General features: G+C 45.2%; 1 protein-coding gene across 1 annotated transcript in view; it reads right to left on the minus strand.

Annotated features, from left to right (window-relative positions):
* ghrhrl (growth hormone releasing hormone receptor, like) overlaps window positions 1-17,062 on the minus strand; it is a 79,058-nt gene that overhangs the window by 4,780 nt on the left and 57,216 nt on the right. The window contains exons 8-11 of the mRNA XM_068053454.1: window positions 15,685-15,745; window positions 12,450-12,519; window positions 3,163-3,254; window positions 793-922 (exon numbers count right to left, since the gene is read on the minus strand). Of these exons, the coding sequence (XP_067909555.1) occupies window positions 793-922; window positions 3,163-3,254; window positions 12,450-12,519; window positions 15,685-15,745 (353 nt within the window). The remainder of the gene's footprint in view (window positions 1-792; window positions 923-3,162; window positions 3,255-12,449; window positions 12,520-15,684; window positions 15,746-17,062) is intronic.

Below are 17,062 nucleotides of genomic sequence, written 5' to 3' on the forward strand. Positions count from 1 at the left end.
AATAAAAAAAAAATTATGAATGCTGACCTAGCCAGCAATGCCCACATCCTCTGAATGAATAAAAAAAAATTGAAGCAAAAATGTTAGCAGTAACTGAAAGTCACACATATCTCTTTTAATGCCTCTGTGATTTTTCCACTGGGTGTTGCTCACAGTAACATTCAGGAGATTAATATTAAATTTCTTGAGGCTCCAGAGCCATCCTGAAGGATGCAGAGGAAACTTACTGGAATTGCATCAGGGTTCAGAAATTCAGTCACGTGGAAAGACCAGAGAAGCTGGGATTGTTCTCAGTTGAGCAGAGAAGGTAACGAGGAGATTTGACCAAGGTGTTCAAATTGTGAGGAGTTTTCATAGAGTAAATAAAGAGAAACTGTTTCCAGTGACAGAGGGGTCAGTAATCTGAGGATACAGATTTAAGGTAATTGGCAAAAGAACCAGAGGCGAGATTAGGAGAATTTGGAATGTTGAGAATCTGTAATGCGCTGCCTGAAAAGATGATGGAGGCAGATTCGATAATAACATTAAAGAGAACTTGCTTGAAAAGAAAATGCATGTAGGGCTATGGAGAAAGAGCAGGGAGAGTTGGACTAATTGGATAGTTCTTTCAATGGGCCAGCATGGGCATGATGGGTCTAATGGCCTCCTTCTGCACTGAAAAATTGTAAGATCACAAGGATGTTTGAAGTATTTCTATCATCACAAACAAGCGGAACTACATCATGGTAGCACCAATATGCGCTCCCTTACAAAGAAGGTCACTGTCCGTGGACAGTTCAAAGTTCACCCTACCTGAAATGATCCAATGCAGAGGTCAAGATACAGCCTGATGGCCAGCACTGCTCCATCAGGTGGGAAAGCACACACAATGTAATGCACACCAAACAGAGGGACGAGGAGCAGGGTTGACTTTGTCAGTCGCCTGTGTAGAGAGGAGAAACATTAGTGCTGGGTTGTATTTTTTTGGTTGAAACGTTTAAATTTTGGAATCCACCCTTTGGCCACATGAAGGGTAAATTCAGTGACCTGGTCTCCCCATGGCTCAGAGCTGTCCTAGTCCAGAGGGTGGGCCAGAGATAGAGCTGGACCCACTGCAGGGTGCCAGAGCCAGCTCCCCTCCAAATGAGGCATGGCTCTGGGAATACAGAATTGCTTAATAAACCTTGCCTAAAATCTATCAACTGGTTTGGTCCCCCTCCTCCAAGCCGTTGCCCATAACAACAACTTGTATTTATTTAACGAGCGCCTTTAACACTGTAAGATGTTCCGAGGCACTTCATTGCAATTATCAGACAGAATTTGACACTGATACGTCAGATGACTAAAAGAGGTGGGTTTTACGCAACATCTCAAAAGAGGAAAGAGGCAGAGAGGCTTAGGGAGGGAATTCCAGAGTTTTGTGCCCAGGTAGCTGAACGCACAGCCACAAGTGGTGGAGCGATTAAAACTGGGGACGCACACGGGGCGAGAATTGGATGAGATATCTCGGAGGGTTGTGGGGCTGGAGGAGATTACAAAGATAGAGAGGACCAAGGCCACAGAGGGATTTGAAAACCAGGATGAAAATTTTAAAACCAAGACATCGCTTGACCGTATCAGTATCTGAGCTGGAGGCTGTCAAATTAAGTGAGGATGCTTCTTCCACCCTTCATCATGAGGCTGTACTGGCTGGACAGGTGACAGTTCTTGGCTCTCCAAAAGCATAAATTCAGAAGGGGAGGATCAGGGTGGGGGAAGGAGGATTCGTGGCATGCAAGAGGTACCTGATCACATCATCTGCAGCTTGTACGTCATACTGGATTGTGGGATAAGGGTGAAGTGGAATTTGAAAAGGTGCAGAGGGCAGGAACATGCCATCTTTCCCAGATGGTTTCAGTGGCGCTGGTTGCACTCGTCTCAGTGACTGCATCCAGGTCCTTGGGCCGAGACACCTGACATAGACCTGCATGGCTATCTTCTCCCGCTGTCTTTTGACCGTGTATCTGTAGGGCCTCCCGACCCCCACCAAATACAGGATATCTCTCCTACTTTCCACCTCCTCCAAGACCTCCAATGCAGTGTCAGAAATTCTGGGGGACTGCTTTCTCCCATTCTTCTCTCTTTCCCAGGCCAGATTCAGCTCACAAAATGTTCTCAGTCCCTGCTCCAGCCACAGTGCACCTGTCCTTGAATAGGTCGCAGCTTGCTATCTTTAAGCCAGCAAATTTTTGGGCCCCCTACTGATGGGTGAAGCCAATGAACAGTGTGGTTAGCACTGGCTGCAAGCAGAAAACATGATAATAAGCAAGTAGCACAAAGATGCTGTCATGCCTGCATTATATTCAACGGATGTGGGGTAATCGTGCATCGCAATTCCTGTGCCCGTTTAGGGGGCTGTCCAATTTAGCTCCCATTGAGTGTAAAATTTATCCCAGTCACTTGCAGCAGTGTGGACTCCAGGCATGATAGACAAGGGAATTATCCAATCATCTCCATTCTGGCCAGTAATAATGGTGTCACTATAGCAGCCATGAACAGGAAGGGAACAAGGGGTCAAGCCTTCCAAACTGCAAGTCCCTGCATTACTTGTGAATGGTCAGCTGATCAGCAAGGAAGAGCAAGCACAGATTCATTCTGGGAATTGTAAAACTGTCAAAAGAGGGACATTTAGAATCAAGAGAGGTTTTGATAGACTAACTGGAGAAAAACTGTTTCCACTGGCAGGACAGTCGGTAACCAGAGGACACAGATTTAAGAGAATCGGCAAGGAACCAGAGGCGAGATGAGTAGAAATTTCATTACACAGTGATTGTTATTACCTGGAATGCACTGCTTGAAAGGGTAGATGAAGCAGATTCAATAGTAACTTTCCAAACGAAATTGGGTAAACATTTGAAGGAGAAAAAATTTGCAGGGCTATAGGGAAAGAGTAGCGGGAGTGGAAATAAGTGGATAGTCTTTCAAAGGGCCAGCACAGCCACAATGGGCTGTATGGCCTCCTTCTGTGCTATAAGATTCTATGATAATAGTGGCTGGTGTGACACTGAGGTCCTGCACTCCACAGCGCAGTGCAGCTAAACCATAAAGAAATCACCTTGGGATGATAGTCTCTTCAATAAAAGTGAAATGAGTAATGCTTCTGTGCCACATATGCCAAGTTCCTCAGCTGGCGAGTTGCCCTACCTGAACTGAGAGGAATTAGGTGTGTGCATCTCCTTGGGGATCACCTTTTGGATCAATATCCGTATGATGTTAATAAAAAGTACAAAATTGATCTGCAAAAGAAAAATATAATACGAGAGAATGTAAGAAATAGGAGCAGGAGTAGGCCATTTGGCCCTTTGAGCCTGGCCCGCCATTTAATAGGGTCATGGTTGATCTTAGCCAAATGAAAATAGACAAGCTATTGAATACATGGACAGATTTTTGGTTGGGGGATAAATATTGGCAAGGACACCAGGGAGAATTCATCTCCTCTTCTTTGAGATAGAGCCATGGGATTATTTACATGCACCTGAGAGGATCGATAGGGCCTTGATTTAACATCTCATTTGAAAGACAGCATCTCTGATAGCTCCATCCTCACTCAGTACTGCCCCAGAAGAGTCAGATTCGATTTTTGTGCTGAAATCTTTGGTGTGAGCTTTCGAACCCTCAGCCTCTGACTCAGGGGAAGGAGTGTTACCCACTGAGCCACAGTCTGCACAAATGGATGAGTGAATGAAGTGATATAAATAAACACATGGATACCAACCAGTGTCCTTTGAAATGGCTGAACTGCACAAGCAAACCAGTAGCGTACAAGGCAGAGAAATTCATGATCCAACTGGACCATGCTCATTGAGTACCTTGTCCTGTTCTGCTCCTGAAGTCGCAGGGAGAGGTTTAAGTACCTGAGGCAGTTCGGAAACTGCCACAAGACGGATGCTCACATTCTGAACCTTCACTATGTATTACCCACAGTGTATGATATATACAGAGATGGAGGAAATAAGTGTAGGGCATGTTCCATCTTACAGATGAAATGTTAAACCAAGGTTCCGCCTACGATCTCAAATGGAAGCATAAGATCCCACATACTATTTTGAAGAAGAGCAGGGAGGTTCTCCCCGGTGTTCTAGAAACATAGAAACATAGGAGCAGAAATAGGCCATTCAGCTCTTCGAGCCTGCACTGCCATTCAATATGATCATGGCTAATCATTCAAACTCAGTACCCTATTCCCGCTTTCTCCCCATATCCCTTGATTCCTTTAGCCCTAAGAACTGTATCTAACTCTTTCTTGAATATATTTAATGATTTGGCCTCAACCACTTTCCGTAGTAGAGAATTCCACAGGTTCACCACTGTCTGCGTAAAGAAATCCCTCCTCATCTCAGTCCTAAATGGTTTACCCCTACCATCGGGAACATCCTTCCTGCATCTAGTTTGTCCAGTCCTGTTAGAATTTCGTAGGTTTCTATGAGATCCCCTCTCATTCTTCTAAACTCTAGTGAATACAAGCCTAATTGACCCAATCTCTGTTCATACGTCAGTCCTGCCATCCCAGGAATCAGTCTGGTGAACCTTTGCTGCACTCCCTCCATAGCAAGAACATCCTTCCTCAGATAAGGAGACCAAAACTGCACACAATACTCCAGATGTGGTCTCACCAAGGCCTTGTATAATTGCAGCAAGACATCCTTGCTCCTGTACTAGAATCCTCTCGCTATGAAGGCCAACATACCATTTGCCTTCTTAACTGCCTGCTGCACCTGCATGCTTACTTTCAGTGACTGGTGCACAAGGACACCCAGGTCTCCATGCACCTTCCCCTTTCCCAATCTATTGCCGTTCAGATAATTATCTGCCTTTCTGTTTTTGCCACCAAAGTAGATAACCTCACATTTATCCACATTATACTGCATGTAATTGCCCACTCACTCAACCTGTCCAAATCACACTGGAGCTTCTCTGCATCCTCCTCACAGCTCACAATCCCACCCAGCTTTGTGTCATCTGCAAACTTGGATATATTACATTTAATTCCCTCATCTATATCATTAATATATATTGTGAATAGCTGGGGTCCTAGCATTGATCCCCACTGTACCCCACTAGTCACTGTCTGACACTCAGAAAAAGACCCATTTATTCCTACTCTTTGTTTTCTGTCTGACAACCAGTTCTCTATCCATGTCAGTACCTTACCCCCAATCCCATGTGCTTTAATTTTGCACGTTAATCTCTTATGTGGGACCTTATCGAAAGCCTTCTGACAGTCCAAATACACCACATCCACTAGTTTTCCCTTATCTATTCTACTAGTTACATCCTCAAAAAATTCCAGTAGATTTGTCAAGCATGATTTCCCTTTCGTAAATCCATGTTGACTTTATCTGATCCTGTCATTGTTTTCCAAGTGCTCTGCTATTACATCTTTTCCAACGGACGCTAGCATTTTCCCCACACAGAGAGAGAGAGAACAGCGGGAGCAGAGCTTTGAAAAGCACGCCAAGAAATCGGAAGCCATTTCTTGTGTATAGGCGGACCACACGCGGGACTGCTGGGTAAGTGAGGTTACATATTTGGGCGGTTTCTGTCCGTCGGATTGCTAAGCTAACAAGTTTTGACTTTTTTTTTTGGTTTTCAGTAGATTTGTTGGGAATTTAGAATAGTGGGAATGGAGGTTAAGGCAGTTGAATGTTCCTCCTGCAGAATGTGGGAGGTAAGGGTCGCCAAGAGTGTCCCTGCTGACTGCATCTGCGGGAAGTGCACCCAACTCCAGCTCCTCGAGAACCGCGTTAGAGAACTGGAGCTGGAGCTGGATGAACTTCGGATCATTCGGGAGGCGGAGGGGGTTATTGAGCGGAGTTATAGGGAGGTAGTCACACCTCAGGTAAAAGAAGTAGGTAGATGGGTTACCGTCAGGGGAAAGAGAGGGAACCAGTAGGCAGTGCAGGGATCCCCTGTGACCGTTTCCCTCAACAACAGGTATACCGTTTTGGATACTGTTGCGGGGGACGACTTACCAGGGGTAAGCAATGGGGTACAGGTCTCTGGCACAGAGTTTGTCCCTGTTGCTCAGAAGGGAAGGGGTAAGAGGAGCAGAGCATTAGTCATTGGGGACTCCATAGTTAGGGGAACAGATAGGAGGTTCTGTGGGAATGAGAGAGACTCACGGTTGGTGTGTTGCCTCCCAGGTGCCAGGGTTTGTGATGTCTCGGATAGTGTTTTTGGGATCCTTAAGGGGGAGGGGGAGCAGCCCCAAGTCGTGGTCCACATAGGCACCAACGACATAGGTAGGAAGAGAGATGGGGATTTAAGGCAGAAATTCAGGGAGCTAGGGTGGAAGCTTAGAGCGAGAACAAACAGAGTTGTTATCTCTGGGTTGTTGCCCGTGCTACGTGCTAGCGAAGCGAGGAATAGGGAGAGAGAGGAGTTGAACACGTGGCTGCAGGGATGGTGTAGGAGGGAGGGTTTTGGTTTCCTGGATAATTGGGGCTCTTTCTGGGGTAGGTGGGACATCTACAAACAGGATGGTCTTCACCTGGACCAGAGGGGTACCAATATCCTGGGGGGGAGATTTGCTAGTGCTCTTCGGGGGGGTTTAAATTAATTCAGCAGGGGGATGGGAACCTAAATTGTAGTTCCAGTGTGCAGGATATTGAGAGTAGTGAGGTCAGGGATAAGGTTACAAGGACGCAAGAGGGCACTGGCAAGCAAGAACTTGGTTTAAAGTGTGTCTACTTCAACGCCAGGAGCATCCGGAATAAGGTGGGTGAGCTTGCAGCCTGGGTTGGTACCTGGGATCTCGATGTTGTGGCCATTTCGGAGACATGGGTAGAGCAGGGACAGGAATGGATGTTGCAGGTTCCGGGATTTAGATGTTTCAGTAAGAACAGAGAAGATGGTAAAAGAGGGGGGGGTGTGGCATTGTTAATCAAGGAGAGTATTACGGCGGCAGAAAGGACGTTTGAGGACTCGTCTACTGAGGTAGTATGGGCCGAGGTTAGAAACAGGAGAGGAGAGGTCACCCTGTTGGGAGTCTTCTATAGACCTCCGAATAGTTCCAGAGATGTAGAGGAAAGGATAGCGAAGATGATTCTCGACAGGAGCGAGAGTAACAGGGTAGTTGTTATGGGGGACTTTAACTTTCCAAATATTGACTGGAAATACTATAGTTCGAGTACTTTAGATGGGTCAGTTTTTGTCCAGTGTGTGCAGGAGGGTTTTCTGACACTGCTTGTCCTTGATAAGTATGTACCTGTCAGGCAGGGAGGAAGTTGTCGAGCGAGGGAGCTGTAGTTTACTAAAGAAGTTGAAGCGCTTGTCAAGAGGAAGAAGAAGGCTTATGTTAGGATGAGACGTGAAGGCTCAGTTAGGGCGCTTGAGAGTTACAAGCTAGCCAGGAAGGATCTAAAGGGAGAGCTTAGAAGAGCGAGGAGAGGACACGAGAAGTCATTGGCGGATAGGATCAAGGAAAACCCTAAGGCTTTCTATAGGTATATCAGGAATAAAAGAATGACTAGAGTTAGATTAGGGCCAATCAAGGATAGTAGTGGGAAGTTGTGTGTGGAATCAGAGGAGATAGGGGAAGCGTTAAATGAATATTTTTCATCAGTATTTACAGTAGAGAAAGAAAATGTTGTCGAAGAGAATACTGAGATTCCGACTACTAGGCTAGATGGGATTGAGGTTCACAAGGAGGAGGTGTTAGCAATTTTGGAAAGTGTGAAAATAAATAAGTCCCCCGGGCCAGATGGGATTTATCCTAGGATTCTCTGGGAAGCCAGGGAGGAGATTGCAGAGCCTTTGTCCTTGATCTTTATGTCGTCATTGTCGACAGGAATAGTGCCGGAAGACTGGAGGATAGCAAATGTTGTCCCCTTGTTCAAGAAGGGGAGTAGAGACAGCCCTGGTAATTATAGACCTGTGAGCCTTACTTCGGTTGTGGGTAAAATGTTGGAAAAGGTTATAAGAGACAGGATTTATAATCATCTTGAAAAGAATAAGTTCATTAGCGATAGTCAGCACGGTTTTGTGAAGGGTAGGTCGTGCCTCACAAACCTTATTGAGTTTTTTGAGAAGGTGACCAAACAGGTGGATGAGGGTAAAGCCGTGGATGTGGTTTTGGATTTCAGTAAGGTGTTTGATAAGGTTCCCCACGGTAGGCTATTGCAGAAAATACAGAAGTATGGGATTGAAGGTGATTTAGTGCTTTGGATCAGAAATTGGCTAGCTGAAAGAAGACAGAGGGTGGTGGTTGATGGCAAATGTTCATCCTGGAGTTTAGTTACTAGTGGTGTACCGCAAGGATCTGTTTTGGGGCCACTGCTGTTTGTCATTTTTATAAATGACCTGGATGAGGGTGTAGAAGGGTGGGTTAGTAAATTTGCGGATGACACAAAGGTCGGTGGAGTTGTGGATAGTGCCGAAGGATGTTGTAGGTTACAGAGGGACATAGATAGGCTGCAGAGCTGGGCTGAGAGATGGCAAATGGAGTTTAATGCGGAAAAGTGTGAGGTGATTCACTTTGGAAGGAGTAACAGGAATGCAGAGTACTGGGCTAATGGGAAGATTCTTGGTAGTGTAGATGAGCAGAGAGATCTTGGTGCCCAGGTACATAAATCCCTGAAAGTTGCCACCCAGGTTAATAGGGCTGTTAAGAAGGCAAATGGTGTGTTAGCTTTTATTAGTAGGGGGATCGAGTTTCGGAGCCACGAGGTCACGCTGCAGCTGTACAAAACTCTGGTGCGGCCGGACCTGGAGTATTGCGTGCAGTTCTGGTCACCGCATTATAGGAAGGATGTGGAAGCTATGGAAAGGGTGCAGAGGAGATTTACTAGGATGTTGCCTGGTATGGAGGGAAGGTCTTACGAGGAAAGGCTGAGGGACTTGAGGTTGTTTTCGTTAGAGAGAAGGAGGAGGAGAGGTGACTTAATAGAGACATATAAGATAATCAGAGGGTTAGATAGGGTGGATAGTGAGAGTCTTTTTCCTCGGATGGTGATGGCAAACATGAGGGGACATAGCTTTAAGTTGAGGGGTGATAGATATGGGACAGATGTGAGAGGTAGTTTCTTTACTCAGAGAGTAGTAGGGGCGTGGAACGCCCTGCCTGCAACAGTAGTAGACTCGCCAACTTTAAGGGCATTTAAGTGGTCATTGGATAGACATATGGATGAAAATGGAATAGTTTTGGTCAGATGGTTTCACAGGTCGGCGCAACATCGAGGGCCGAAGGGCCTGTACTGCGCTGTAATGTTCTATGTTCTATGATGTCAGACTAACTGGTCTATAATTCCCTGTTTTCTCTCTGCATCCTTTTTTAAATAATGGGGTTACATTATCTACCCTCCAATTCGTTTGAACTGTTTGAGAGTCTACAGAATTTTGAAAAATGACCAGCAATGCATCTACTATTTCTAGGGCCACTTCCTTAAGTACTCTGGGATGTAGATTATTAGGCCCTGGGGGTTTATCGGCCTTCAATTCCAACAATTTCCCTGACACCATTTCCCTCCTAATACTGATTTCATACAGTTCCTCCTTCTCACTAGACCCTATGTTCCCCAACACTTCTGGGAGGTAATTTGTGTCCACCTTTGTGAAGACAGAACCAAAGTATGTATTTAATTGGTCAGCCATTTCTTTGTTCCCCATTATAAACAAATTCCCCCGTTTCTGACTGTAAGGAACCCACATTTGTCTTCACTAATCTTTTTTCTCTTCACATATCTATAGAAGTTTTTACAGTCAGTTTTTATGTTCTCTGCAAGCTCACTCACATACCCTATTTTCCTCTTCTTAATCAATCCCTTTGTTCTCCTTCGGTGAGTTCTAAACTTCTCCCAATCCTCAGGTTTGCTGCTTGTTCTGGCTATTTTATATTTCTCCTTCTTGGATCTAATACAATCCCTAATTTCTTTTGTAAGCCACGGTTGAGCCACCCTTCCTGTTTTATTTTTGTGCCAGACAGGAATGAACAACTGTTGTAATTCATCCATGTGCTCTTTAAATGTTAGCCATTGCCGATCCACTGTCAACCCTATAAGTAATGTTCCCCAATCTATCATAGCCACTGGAATGTCACCAGTGTTATTAATTGAGGCAGAGACCCTCTTCACATTTATGAAATGTTTAGATAGATGATTGAAGGAAATGGGGATGAAGGGAACAGGACACACACACATTGGATTAGGACCACTGTTCATGTGCTGGATAAACATCAACATGGACTGGTTAAACAGCTTGTTTCCACGTTGTAATTTCTTTGAAATTCAGTAACTGAGCTTTCTACACTAGCTTCATTAAGACAGCCATCAAAACCTGCCCTTTTTCACTCAACCATCTACACACTGACCTTGCCAACTTAAACCATCTATCAGCCCAACTTATTATTAACTGGCCCACCTACACCTGCCCTTGTGAACTCAGCTGTCTCCCCACCAACTGAGCCAAGTATCTGGCCTTACCACTGAACCAGCAGGAGAGCTACAATTTCAGATTCCCAAGCCTGCTGATGCTGCCACTGAACAAGCTCATGTAACTGACCCCGTGGAGAAAAGTGTCACGCAGACCCCACCTACCAAGAATGAAGCATATTAACTTTGTCATATGAACATTGATTTTAAACTGTTGCTGGAATGACTAGTTTGAAGATCACTAGACACTGGACTGAAAGGACATTTGCATATTAAGATAAGCTGCTTGTGGAAACAAATTTACCCAATTAACCCAAATGGATTTTGATCACCAGACATTGAAGGGGTAAGGAAGCACAATCCAGGGCCTGCTAAGATGATACAATCCACAAAGCCAGGACTGGTTAAACCAGCTGGTTACAAGACTAACTGGCTGGTCCAGGGTTTTTTTGAACTAGCCACAGGATAGTTTGAATGGAGAAGGCAGTGTGCAACTGACGCTGGAACAAGAGAGCAGCTCCCTCTCTCGCTTTCTCCCCAAGCCACGGGACCCACGGAAGTCACATCAACCTCAAGAGAGAAAAGACTCCTACATCGGAACATGTTGAAGTGTGAACTGGACCCCAACGAATTGCAAGACTTACCGGCAACCAAAGACTCCTCATTGAACTTAAAGGACTGAAACTACCAGATATTGCCTCAAACCTTTCCTCTTTATTCCTTCTACTTTTTCTGTCTCTACCTACGTGTGTCTTTATCGTATCTGCATGCTCGCGAGGTCACGTCGTATATTCGTAGTCGTTAACCAGATTAGAGATTAAGATTAATAAATTTCTACCTTTCTTGTTTAAATCTAAGGAAACCTGTTTGATTTCTTTGCCTTACAATTGGAGCAGTGAACAAGGATTCACTAAGGGGGAGCTAAAAGCACTGTGTTTTCAAATTAAACCCTGTTACGATTAAACCAGGCAAAGGCTGAGAGGGAACCCCTAGACCCCCTTCTCACCTGGTTGTAACACTTGGATCTTGAAATACTGATTAGAATTTCAAAATTTGGTGATGATACCAAACTTGGAGGAGTGGCAAACAGTGAGGATGAAGTGAACCACGTGCAACAGGACATAGATAGGCCAGCAGAATGGGCAGACAAGTGGCAGATGGAATTTAACACACACTAGTGTGAGGTGATGCATTTTGACAGAAGGGATAGTGTGAGGCAATATAGACTTAATGGCACTGTTCTAAAGAGTGTGCAAAAACAGAGGGACCTGGGGGTGCATGTACATCGATCTTTGAAGGTGGCAGGACATGTTCAGAGAGTAGTTAACTCTTGGGCTTCATGAATAGAGGTATAGAGTACAAAAGCAGGGATGTTATTCTGAACCTTTATAAAGCTCTGGTAAGGCCACATCTACAGTATTGCCTCCAATTGTGGTCATCATATTTTAGGAAGGATGTGAGGGTCTTTGAGAGGGTGCAGAGGATATTTACCAGAATTGTTCCAGGGATGGGGGATTTAGTTACAAGATTAAGTGGGAAAAGCTTGGCTTGTTCTCCTTGAAGCAAAGGAAATTGAGGGGAGATTTGACTGAGATATACAAGATATTGACAGGCTTAGATAAGTTAGACAAGGAAAAACTGTTCCTCTTAACTGATGGTACAAGGACTAGGGGACACAGATTGAAGGTTTTGGGCAAGAGATGCAGGGGGAATGTGAGGAAGAACTTTTTTATGCAGTAAGTGGTAACAACCTGGATCTTGCTGCCCACGAAGGTGGTGGAAGCAGAAACAATCAATGATTTCAAAAGGGAATTGGATGGAAATTGAGGGAAATAAACTTGCAGAGCTACGTGGGTCAAACAGCGGAGTAGGACTGACTGGATTGCTCTGTGGAGAGCTCACATGGACTAGATGGGCCGAATGACCTCCTCCTGTGCTGTAAATAACTCTGTGACTCTATGACATGTGATGAAATCATACCCTGCACCCAATTACCTTCCCAAACAGTAATGTCCTTCCTTAAGTTGGATTTAAAAGGCTTAAGTTTACTTGGGTACTACTTACAGCAACAGAAGTCACAATTGGCCCTTTGATTATCCACCAGTAAGGAGAGTCTTCAATAATGTCCCAGCACCTAGAAGCAGAGCAGAATATTAATGGGAAACTGCACATAGCATTTCTTCCATCGCTTATGTACAATCCATTTACTGCAATATACAATGTTTGTCACCTAGAAGGACAAGAGCAGCAGACGCATGGGAACACCACCACCTGCAAGTTCCCCTGCAAATCACATACCATTCGGACTTCGAACTATATCGCTGTTCCTTCACTGTCGCTGGGTCAAAATTCTGGAACTCTTTTTTTAACAGCACTATGGATGTACCTACACCACATGGACTGCAGCGGTTCAAGAAGGCAGCTCATCACCACCTTCTCTAGGGCAATTAGGGATAGGCTATAAATGTTGGCCGACCCAGCGACACTCCCATCCCATGAACGAATAAAAAATAACAATGTGAGCATTCAGTGGCAATGTATAAGTGTATTACAATCGTTTTACAATTTATATCAATGACTTAGATGAGGGGAGCGATGGCATGGTAGCTAAATTTGCAGATGACACAAAGATAGGTAGAAAAGTAAGTTGTGAAGAGGACGTAAGGTGCTTGCAGACCAATATAGATAGGTTGAGTGAGTGGGCAAAAATCTGATAGTTGGGAATAATGTGGGAAAATGTGAAGTTGTTCACTTTGGCAGGAAGAATAAAAAAACAGAGTATTATTTAAACAGAGAAAAACTGCAGAACTCCGAGGTGCCGAGGGATCTAGGTGTTCTAGTGCATGAGTCACAAAAAGTTAGCATGCAGGTACAGCAAGTAATAAAGAAGGCTCATGGAATGCTATCCTTTATTATGAGAAGAATTGAAAATAAAAGTAAGGATGTTATGCTTTAGTTATATAGGGCATTGGTGAGACCACATCTCGAATGCTGTGTGCAGTTTTGGTCTCCTTATTTAAGGAATGATGTGAATGCGTTGGAGGCAGTTCAGAGGAGGTTTACTGGATTGATATCTGGAATGAATGGGTTGTCTTATGAGGAAAGGTTGGACTGACTAGTCTTATTTTCATTGGTGTTTAGAAGAGTGAGGGGAGACTTAATTGAAGTATCTCAGATCCTGAACGGTCTTGACAAGCTGGATGTGGAAAGGATGTTTCCTCTTGTGGGTGAGTCCAGAACTTGGGGTGGGGTGGGGGGGGGGGAACACTGTGTTAAAACTAGGGATTGCCCTTTTAGAGATGAGGAGAATTTTTTTCTCTCGGTGGGTTGTGCGACTTTGGAACTCTGTGCCTCAGAAGGTGGTGGAGGCGGGATCATTGAATATTTTTAAGGCAGAGGTAGATAGATTCTTGCTAGGCAAGGGAATCAAAGATTATCGGGGGTAGATGGGAGTGTGGAATTCGAGACACAAACAGATCAGCCATGATCCTATTGAATGGTGGAGCAGGCTCGATGGGCTGAATGGCCTACCTCTGCTCCTAATTCATATGTTCACATGCTCGCATGTTTGTATTATCTAGTATTCAACAACAACTTACTTTACTAAAGAGAGTTACATAGAATTTACAGCACAGGAATAGGCCATTTGGTTCAAGAGGTCCAGGCCAGCATCTCCGCTCCACACGAGCCTCCTCTCACCCCTCTTCATCGAACCCTATCACCATATACTTCTATTACTTTCTCCCTCATGTGTTTATCTATGCTACTCACCTCAACTACTCCCTGTGGTAGTGAGTTCCACATTCTAACTACTTTATGGGTAAAAAAGTGTCTCCTGAATTCCTTAGTCGATTTATCTTTAACTTACCATATTTTTATAGACCCTGCTTTATTTTCATTGCATATTGCATCTTCAATACAAAAATGAAATTTTATTAAAAGGACAAATCCAACCCAGCCAACTACCACCCCATCAGTCTACTCTCGATCATTAACAAAGTGTTGGTAGGTATCATTGACAGTACTAACAAGCAGCACTGACACTGCAATAACCGGCTCACCAATGTTCAGTTTGGGTTCCAAGCAGGGCCAGTCAGCTCCTGACCTCATTACAGCCTTGGTCTAAACATGGACAAAAGAACTGAATGCCAGAGGTGGAGTGAGAGTGACTACCCTTGACATCAAGGCAGCATTTGACCATGTATGGCATCAAAAAGCCCTAGCAAAATTGGAGTCAATGGGAATCGGGGGGAAACTCTCCACTGGTTGGAGTCATACCTAGTACAAAGGAAAATGGTTGTGGTTGTTGGAGGTCAATCATCTCAACCCCAGGACATTGTAGCAGGACTTCCTCAAGGTAGTGTCCTAGGCTGCTTCATCAATGACTTTCCTTCAATCATAAGGTCAGAAGTGGAGATGTTCGCTGATGATTGCACAATGTTCAGCAACATTCGCAACTCTTCAGATACTGAAGCAGTCTGTGTAACATGCAGCAAGACCTGGAGAACATCCAGGTTTGGGCTGAGAAGTGGCAAGTAACAATCGCGCCACACAAGTGCCAGGCAATGACCATCTCCAACAAAAGAGAATTTAACCATCTTCCCTTGACACTCAATGGCATTACCATCACTGAATCCCCCACTAACAATATCCTGGAGGGCTACCATTGACCAGAAACTGAACTGGACTAGCCATATAAATACCATGGCTACAAGAGCAGATCAGAAGCTAGGAATTCTGCAGTGAGTATCGCACCTCCTGACTCCCCAAAGCCTGTCCACCATCTACAAGGCACAAGTCAAGAGTGTGATGGAATACTCTCCACTTGCCTGGATGAGTGCAGCTCCAACAACACTCAAGAAGCTCAACAAACGGGTTTGATCTGTGCCGCATCCACCACCTTCAATATTCACTCCCTCCACCACCGACGCACAGTGGCAGCAGTGTGTACCATCTACAAGATGTACTGCAGCAATGCACCAAGGCTCCTTAGACAGCACCTTCCAAACCCGCGACCTCTACCACCTCGGAGGACAAGGGCAGCAGATGCATGGGAACACCATCACCTGCAAGTTCCCCTCCAAGTCACACACCATCCTGACTTGGAACTATATCGCCATTCCTTCACTGTCACTGGGTCAAAAACCTGGAAATTCCTTCCCAACAGTGCAACACATGAAGCAGTTCAAGAAGGCAGCTCACCACCACCTTCTCAAGGACAATTAACGATGGGCAACAAATGCTGGCCTGACCAGTGATGCCCACATCCCGTGAAAGAATAAAAAAAACTTTCGCTTACTCAGTATTTTCAAATTGGAGTTTTGCAATCACCCAGGCAACGGTACATATAGTCGGAACACCTTGAAGGAAAGAAATTGTTCATTAGACTTCTAGAGGGCGAGAGTTAACCTTCCTTTCAGGCTTCAGATGAATGGGGAACTGAGGAGCAGCTGAACTGAAAACTTGAGCGATTGGGATTTAGACCTGACCCTATCAGGGCACTTGTATAATTGCTCACATCGCCTAGTGTGGCAGCAGACGAGTGAATCAGACTCACTTCAGATGTTTCTATTTAAATGCTCTGCATTTAGCAGTGACAGGACCAGAAAAGATGGAAACCACAAAATACCAATAGAATCAGGGATTCATACAGAAGGAGGCCATTCAGCCCATCATGCCCCTGCTGACTCTTGGAGAGAGCGATACAATTGGTCCCACTCCCTCACCCTACTCTTACCCCATAGCTCTGGAATTTTCCTTTCCCTTTTCAACTCTATATCTAGTATCTCCTGTGGCTCAATAGGTGGTCACGGTTTGAAAACTTTGTACATTAATTTGTGCTCTCTTGTTGTCTAGAGGGTGGATTTGATTTATTTATCCCTGCTTTTAGTAAAAATTACAAACTTTTATTCCCTCCCTGAATCCAGACAAGCATTCCACTTTACAAGGCCATGAGGTGAAAAAAAGAGCAAGATTTTGTGTTTTAGCTCAGGACCCCGAACCGAGATCTCGACCCCGCACTGTGTCGGGGGCAGTGACCTGACAGTGGTTTTCCCTGAATTGGCCAATTAATGGCCAGATGGTATGCTTACCAATAGGAGGCCCTCCAGCTCGGAAGGAGCTGCAGCCTGCCGTTTCAGGTAAGGGAAAGAGAGGGGGCACCTACATCTTGAGTTGTCCTCTCAGTGCTTTCAAAACTTTTCAATTAAAAAAATGGCCACAGCTGCAGGGCCACCACTGTGGAGGAAGAACCTCTCCACAGGGCAGCCTGCACCCATAGCTGTGGTCAGGCCGATGGAGGGGGCCTCAAAATCTGCCTGGAGTGCTGGCTGCCCAGTCTGCCATCGGGAGGCTGCCTCCAGGCAACTGGCCTAGTCCCCAGTATCGCGGGGGAGCCCGCAGGCGGACTGCAAAATTCCAGTCGGCCTCTGATAATTGGCCTTACTTGGCCTTCAGCTTATCTTAATTGGCTACCTACCACTTGCGGGAAGGTAGTCCTTCCACCCCAATCCCAGCTCCGAAAAAATGGCCTGGGGGTGGGATGATGCCAGCAAACCTGCCTGCCTGCCCCCCCTTTCTGCCCCCATATCAGGGTGAAAATTCAGCCCTAAGACCCAGGCTTTGACTTCCATTACCACAGAAGTTAACATGGGAAGGGTCTAGGTTCAGGCCTGGTT

This window comes from Heterodontus francisci, chromosome 2 (assembly GCF_036365525.1).
Source record: "Heterodontus francisci isolate sHetFra1 chromosome 2, sHetFra1.hap1, whole genome shotgun sequence".
In the NCBI taxonomy this organism is placed as follows: Eukaryota; Metazoa; Chordata; class Chondrichthyes; order Heterodontiformes; family Heterodontidae; genus Heterodontus; species Heterodontus francisci.